Source organism: Apodemus sylvaticus, chromosome 6, assembly GCF_947179515.1.
Source record: "Apodemus sylvaticus chromosome 6, mApoSyl1.1, whole genome shotgun sequence".
NCBI classification, from domain to species: domain Eukaryota; kingdom Metazoa; phylum Chordata; class Mammalia; order Rodentia; family Muridae; genus Apodemus; species Apodemus sylvaticus.
Window position 1 is genome coordinate 70,800,280 of NC_067477.1, and position 8,007 is coordinate 70,808,286.

Consider the following 8,007-nt stretch of genomic DNA (forward strand, 5'->3'; position numbering starts at 1 on the left):
TCAAAAGTCTCAAGGGTCTCAACTCTTTCACCTGTGGAAAAGCAGTTGGATGAAAACCCTATCATGATTTGTTTAACCTCTCTGGGATTCTGTCTACAAATGTTCAGAACAAGCAGGTTTGCACCTGGTAATTCCCCATTATGTCTGGATCTATACACGAACCAAAAAACCTCCAGAAAAAGTCCTTTCTAAAATGTAGTAGTAAGTTTGAAACTCATCCTTAGCCTGCCAAGAAGATCTGTGCCTCCGGTTAAGGTCTCAGACAGGAATGAATCAAGATCTAAGACTCAAGCCGATTTCAAGTAAGTCTGTAGTCTAGCTGTGAAAGCATTCCGTTGTGAGTCCAGCAGGGTAGACAATGGCTCTTACTCCCAAGCTCTCACCACTGAAGCTACTCTGTGTTTCTGATGCATTTTCAACACCGGCAGTGATGAGAGGAAAAAGAAAGAACAGTGAGGCTGGCACTGAGGTGGATCTGAAAAGGGGGAGGGGGACTAGAGATGGGAGTGAGCCAGCAATGGTTCACAGAGACCACCATGCTATCAGATAAGGAGCAGGCTCTGTTATCCTCCAGCAACCGTCCAGATGCAACCATTCTGTCTGTCACACTTCCTCTTTCCAGACTGAACAACAACAGTCTTTGGCCTGTCACATTCTTCTGCTTAGTGTGAGAACCAGAGTTTAAGGTTTTCTCTTTAACAATTGTCTTCCCAGCAAGATCAGATAGCTAAATTCCAGATTCTATACTACCCGGTCCATAAACCAATGAAATCCCCAGAATCAAACCTGTCTGATGGGAGGACCAAACCTGAGGATGTAATTTAAACCAGTGTTTTAACACGTAAAAGTATCCTATTAACCTTAACTGAGATGACGGTTCACAGAATTTTTTTGACTCTCATTTTGAAATGGAGAAATGGTTTGGAGAAGTACTTCTGTCTTAGACTCCACCTCCACAGCATTATATTCTACAGGAAAGAGAACCAGAGGAGCTGAAAGACTGTGAACTTCTCAAAGGTAAGACTAAGGAGTAGCATCCACCAGAAGGGAAGGGAACAAAATAAAGGCAGAATCTCCAATTGTTGCCCCTTTCCCTAGAGAGAAGACTGCTGGAACTGTGGCATTTCAGACTACTTGACATGAAGACACAGCTCTGAGGTAAGATCCCTGGACCCAGTAGGTTTCTCAGCTTCCTAAAGATCAGCTAGTCTGAGGTTCCTGAGGCTTTCCCCCAAAACCAACTCAGTGTCCCTGCATGAAGGTACTGTTCTCTGGAAGCTCTCGAAGCTCTCAGAGCTCTGGAAGCTATTCCAGCCAAAGAGTTACCAGTGCTTCAAGATAAGAAGATCTTAGAGCGTAGCTTGATAAGATAGACTCTCAGAGGTTCCCAAAATCTAGTACAGGTGCTTCGGGAAAGAAAGAAAATAGAGTCTATAGCTTTAAAAATGTTAAATTAGGCTCTGACTGGCTTTACTGTGACACGTTGAGCAAAATGGCATGTTTAAATAATGACTATTAGCTGTATGGTGGTGGCATGCACCTTTAATCCCAGTACCTGCAAGGCAAAAGCAAGCAGATCTCTGAGTTCGAGGCCAGCCTGGTCTACAAAGTGAATTCCAGCACAGCCAGGGCTACACAGAGGAACGCTGTCTCAAAAATCAAAAAAAAAAAAAAAAAAAAAAAGGACGACAACAACAAAAAACACCTAAAAACTGTCATCAGCCATATAAGGAGCTAAGTAAGTCGACTGATTCATTTGTCTTCATAAAAACTCTAAGGGATTAAAGTGGTCACAGGGCTAGTAGAGGAGACTCAAAACTCAGTACTGTGGTTTACCAGAACCAGAGTTCTGTACCCCATTGATTTATACTCCAGTGCTTCAAGCCATCTTAGAAGATGTTCAAGAATGAAGAACTTCTCTTACCTCCCTATCATGTAGCCTGGCACATGTAGCCCTTCATCCTCACATATCCATCACATACACACAATACTAATATACTCTTCTTTTGGTTTTTCAAGACAGGGTTTCTCTGTGTATTCATGGGTATAGTGGAACTCACTCTGTAGACTAGGCTGCCCTGGAACTCAGAGATCTGCCTGTCTCTGTCTCCAGAGTGCTGGGATTAAAGGCGTGTGCCACGCCTGGCAGTAGTATACTTTTAATGTTAAAAATCATGAAGAGTTTTCTTAGTATACACAATACGTTAAAGCTCCCAAGAACCTTATGTAAAATGTAGAGCCACCAATTCCAATTACATAACAAACTATTATGTTGTCTAAGTTTATATTAACATCAGACACTTTATTCTAGAGTTCAGCTCCACAAGTCAACAAATAAACCATCCAAAAATTCAGTTTTTCATATGCATATACATTGAGAGATATCAAAGACACACAACATAGACACATCAACACCACACATGCACCATTTGCACAGATGGATGCACAAGAGCAGACATACACTTAAGCAATGAAGAGCATACACACACACACACACATACAGACACACACCCACACAGACACACACACACACACACACACACACATGAGAGGGGGGGAGAGAGAGAGAGAGATTGAGAAAGTCTCCAGGGACTCATTTCTCCTATCCACTCAAGCCCTGAGTCCCAGTCTCTACACACTTCCTACCAATGTGTTCTTTACATCTCAGATGCCGCTGCTGGACTTTTTCTCCCCATCTGCCCTCAAATAGGGAACCCGAGCTCTTTTCCTTTGATGTCCAGTAGAGCCACCAACCCATGCTAATTGTAGGTTGACAGGACAGAGCATTTTACTCATAAAGGTACAGCAAGCGGTACTGTAAGTGAGTGTTAGAAACGCCCTAGCTGACATCCTCAGAGCTCTCTGCCTCCATCCTTTCTGCTCGACTGGACATCTGCACTGCTCCTGGCTTTTCCTGTATCTAAGACCACCTTTCCTCCTGCCTCATAAGGTCCTAGGACTGTCACACAGCCTCTGCCAAGAGTGTGGCCTTCACACTCACCATTGCTTACACATACCACTGTTCATTGCTCCTAATTCAGACTATTAAAGCATTTTTTAAAAAATAACCATTTTCTGCTTTGCAGAACCTTACAAGTTTTGTTTGCTTTGCTTTGGGTTTTTTTGGGTTTTGGGGGGGTCTTTTGATTTGTTTTGTTTTGGTTTTTTTTTTTTTTTTTTGCTTTGATTTTGGTTTTTGGGCTTTTGGGGGATTGCAGGTTTTTTGTTTGTTTACTTTGAGTTGTTGGTTGGTTGTTTTGTTGTGTTGTTTTTTTTTAATCTCTCTACACAGCCCTGGCTGTCTTGGAACTTATTATATAAACCATGCCAGCCTTGAACTCACAAAGATCCACCTGACTCTGCCTCCCAAGTGCTGGATTTAAAGCCATGCACCACAGAGCCTGTCCAGAAGGCGTATTTTACTTTAGGAAACTGTAGGTTTCATTTCATTTTTCTTTTCGGTGTATGGGTGTTTTATATGGAGGTCAAAGGAAAACCCTCTTGTGTCATCTTTAGGAAGACAGGCCACCTCCCTTGAGATGATGCCTTTCTCTGGCCTGAAGTTCACCCATTAGTCTAGACTGACTGACCATCAAGCTCCAGGGATCCTCTGCCTCCGCCTCTCTGGCTCTCTGGCTCTGGCTCTGGCTCTGGCTCTGCTTCTGCCTCTGCCTCTGCCTCTGCCTCTGCCTCTGCCTCTGCCTCTGCCTCTGCCTCTGCCTCTGCCTCTGCCTCTGCCTCTGCCTCTGCCTCTGCCTCTGCCTCTGCCTCTGCCTCTGCCTCTGCCTCTGCCTCTGCCTCTGCCTCTGCCTCTGCCTCTGCCTCTGCCTCTTCCCTGGGAATATAGTATCTGTTTTATTTAGACAGGATCCTCATGTGCCACAGCAGAGTTGTGGTGGAAGATGTGGGTGGACAGAAGAAATTTAACCATTTTAAGCCCTATTTTCTCCTCGGCTTGAAGAGTCACTACAAAACTATTTGTGGAAGCCCATGTCTGTAATCCCAACACACTGGATGTGGTATCAGGAGCTCAGATGTTCAAGACCAGCCTTGGCTACATGACAAGTTTGAGACCAGGCTGGGCTGTATAAGACTTCTCTCAACAAAACAGGAGAGAGAGGGAGAGGGAGAGAAAGAGAGAGAGAGAGAGAGAGAGAGAGAGAGAGAGAGAGAGAGAGAGAGAGAGAGAGAGAGAGAAGAAAAATTACCTCATAGGCTTTATTAAAAAAATCAAAGAAATTATTTTTATGAAGACTCTGGCTAACACAAATACTGAATAAATGTGAATTATTTTACTTCTTTCTCTTTCCTCCCTTCCCCAAGAAAGAAATTACTTCCTCTATCCTAAAACACATTTCCTCTTTATATGTTTAATTTAGAAGACAATTTGATAATCTTGTGGTAACCCTGGAGTCCTCTTGAAGGTCAGTCCTTACTGTTATACACTCTTAGAATACTAGATAATACCATATAACTAGGTTATGATGTAAACCTGATTGTATCATCTTAAGCTTAGACAAATGCAGTTGTTGCTAAGAGGGGATACTATTTATGTTTATTTAATGCATATTATCTGGAGTATTTGTATCTTTAAATTAAGATTGATCTGATCTTAGTTCCTGATATAAAAGTAGACATTAGAAAATAATTGATAAATGTTATTATAGAAACATTATGTTTGCCACTATTCAAATATTACCCTTCAGATTACTACTATAAGTTACTATTTTAATTATTTTATTTAATTTTTGTTGCTGTTCTTTTTTAAACTCTCTTCTCCCTCCATAGGTAACTATGGATTGGATCAACTCCTCTGGTCATGTGATCAGTGTGTCTACCTCGTTAACTAACAGCACTGGTGTTCCAACTCCTGCCCCCAAAGCAATCATTGCTGCTGCTTTGTTCACGTCCTTTATAATCGGTGCCGTCAGCAACGGCCTCTATCTATGGATGCTGAAATTCAAGATGCAAAGGACCGTCAATACGCTTTTATTTTTCCATCTCATTCTCTCCTATTTTATCTCCACATTGATTCTGCCCTTCATGGCCACCTCCTTCCTTCAGGACAATCACTGGGCCTTCGGAAGTGTCTTGTGCAAAGTCTTCAACAGCACATTGTCGGTGAGCATGTTTGCCTCTGTTTTCTTCCTCTCCGCCATCAGCGTTGATCGTTATTACGTCATTCTCCACCCAGTGTGGTCCCAGCAGCACCGCACCCCACGCTGGGCTTCCCGAATTATTTTTCGAATCTGGATTTCTGCCACTATCCTCAGCATGCCCTATTTAGTTTTCAGGAAGACACACGATGACCATAAAGGAAAAATTAAATGCCAGAATAACTACATCGTGTCTGCCAACTGGGAGAGCAAAGAGCACCGGACACTAGGGCAGCGGATTCATGCCGCCTGCTTCGCCGGCCGCTTCTTGCTGGGTTTCCTCCTACCTTTCCTTGTTATCGTCTTTTGCTACAAACGAGTGGCCACCAAGATGAAAGAGAAGGGACTCTTTAAATCCAGCAAGCCCTTCAAAGTCATGCTGACTGCTGTCATCTCTTTCTTCCTGTGTTGGATGCCCTACCATGTATACAGTGGCTTGGTGCTCACGAAGAGCCAGCCGCTCTCTTTACACGTGACACTGGCACTTACAGTGGTGACTATTTCTTTTAATACTGTCGTTTCTCCCATTCTCTATCTATTCACTGGAGAGAATTTCATGGTTTTCAAGAAGTCTGTTCTTGCTCTGTTTAAGTCAACATTCAGTGATGACTCTTCGACAGAAAGGACACAAACCCTGAACTCAGACATTTAAATTCTAGATTCTTTGGGTTGGAGAGATGACTCAATTATTAAGAATCCTTGCTGTTCTTCAACTGGAATTCAGTTTCCAGCACTCATCTCTGTCTGTAAGCCCCAGTTCCTAGGAATCTAGCACCTTCATCTGACCTCCATGGGCAGCATGCACACAAGAGACACACAGCCATGTACAAGAACAATAAAATTTATATTTTTAAAAATGAACTCTGGAACCTTAAACAAACATAGACTCAGTCATTTACACCACTAGAGTTAAATTCTCTGATTTTGTATTCTATTCTATACATCCTAGTTAAGCCTTCTAATTAGGTCTGTAAAAATTAAAACAGTTCCAACAGGCTGGCAGGGTGACCCAGCGGGCAAAGGCACTTGCTGTCAAGCCTGAAAATCTGAGTTTGATCTCTGGGACCCACATGGTGGAAGGAGAGAAGCAACTCCTGCAAGTGTTTCTCTGACTTACACACACACACACACACACAAATGTAACTTAATTTTTAATTGAAAAATAATAATAATAACGCAGCCCTCAAGGAAAGAAGCCAACAGGTCAGGATGGAAGGATGGTTTGAATTTTTTTGCATTTTTTTCTCAATTCTTTTTTACTTGTGATAAGAAGACAGGCAGCATAAAACTTGGCATTTGCTCTTTTTTGGAGGGGGACTGAGACAGGGTTTCTCTGTGTAGCCCTGGCTGTCTTGGAACTCACTCAGTAGACCAGACTGGCTTTGAACTCAGAAATCCACCTGCCCCTGCCTCCCAAGTGCTGGGATTAAAGGCGGGAGCCACCACTGCCCGGCAGCATTTGCTCTATTTAATTGTTACTTTGTTGACATTGTGGAGTTTTTTGTGGTTTTTTTTGGTTTTTGGTTTTTGTTGTTGTTGTTGTTTGTTTGTTTTTTGTTGTTTTTGTTTTGGGGTTTTTTTTTTTTGGTTTTTATTTTATTTGTTTTTTTCAAGACAGGGTTTCTCTGTGTAGCCCTGGCTGTCCTGGAACTCACTCTGTGACCAGGCTGGACTTGAACTCAGAAATTTGCCTGCCTCTGCCTCCCAAGTGCTGGGATTAAAGGCGTGAGCCAATGCCCAGCTTGACATTGTTTTTGCAATGTTGTAAAACTATTACCACTATCTCTTGCCAAAAAAAAATCTTTGTCTCTCCAAAGAGAAACTCTGTATTCTCTGTGCATTCTCCCGCTTCTCCTGCTGCGGATACATAGTCCACTAAGGAAGGCATGTCTGCCCCTTTGTGTCCAGCTCACTTCCCTTATCATAATGTACAATATCATAATGCTTATCCACATAATAAAGTATTTCAGAACTTCCTTCTCTTCTATGACTGCATTATATTCCCTTGCATATAAATACACATTTTAAAAATCTATTCTCATCTTTCGACTTGTAAATAATGCTACTTACAAGTATTTGTGTGCAAGTATGCACCTTTTTTCATTTGTTGTGGTACTTACCATAATAGATAACTGCTGGTTCCAATGGCATTTCCATGTTTAATGTTTTTAGGAACCATTTACAACTTATACCATATTAATTCCCACTTGAACTGTGTGACGATCTGTTTCCACACATCTCATCACCACTCAGTGATTTCCTTCTACGTTTATTGTTTTTTGGGTTGAAGCAGTCCACATGTGATTCTTAACCTCTTTTTTAAAGAAAAAAATCTTTTTTTTAAAGATTTATTTATTTGCATTTTATGCATAAGAGTATATGGCGGTTTGAATATGCTTGACCCAGCAAATGGCACTATTAGGAGAAGTGACCTTGTTGGAGGAAGTGTGTCATTGTAGCAGTGGGCATTGAGATCCTCCAGACTGGCCTGGAAGCCAGTCTTCTGTTTGCCTTTGGAACAAGATACAGAACTCTCAGCTCCTTCTCCAGCACCACACCTACCTGGATGCTGCCATGCTTCCCACCTTGATGACAATAGACTGAACCTCTGAACCTGTAAGCCAGCCCCAATAAATGTTATCCTTCTAAGAGTTGCCTTGGTCATGGTGTCTCTTCATAGCAATAAAACCCTAAGACAGCATGTTGACTGCATACCACATATATGCAGATATCTGTGGTAGCCAGGAGAGAGTGTCAGATCTCCAAGAAGTGGAATTACAGATGGTTGTAAGCCACCATGTAGAAAGTACAGATTGTCTAAGGGAGATACTTGAAACACATTCACAGAATT

General features: G+C 42.1%; 1 protein-coding gene across 2 annotated transcripts; it reads left to right on the top strand.

The window, feature by feature from the left end:
- The first annotated feature begins 730 nt into the window (after positions 1-730).
- On the top strand, positions 731-6,722 carry Gpr33 (G protein-coupled receptor 33). 2 transcript variants are annotated; one of them, XM_052184716.1, is made up of 4 exons: positions 731-1,017; positions 1,099-1,158; positions 4,380-4,424; positions 4,789-6,722. In XM_052184716.1, exon 4 carries the CDS (start codon positions 4,795-4,797, stop codon positions 5,806-5,808), a length of 1,014 nt encoding a protein of 337 aa, XP_052040676.1. In that variant the 5' UTR covers positions 731-1,017; positions 1,099-1,158; positions 4,380-4,424; positions 4,789-4,794; the 3' UTR covers positions 5,809-6,722. The 2 variants fall into 2 exon arrangements, with proteins under 2 accessions (XP_052040676.1, XP_052040677.1); XM_052184717.1 differs by lacking the exon at positions 731-1,017 and having other exon boundaries at positions 1,048-1,158.
- Positions 6,723-8,007: the final 1,285 nt, after the last annotated feature.

Excerpts from the sequence above, each read along its gene's own strand:
- Gpr33 (XM_052184716.1), top strand. The coding sequence starts at position 4,795 with ATGGATTGGATCAACTCCTCTGGTCATGTGATCAGTGTGTCTACCTCG.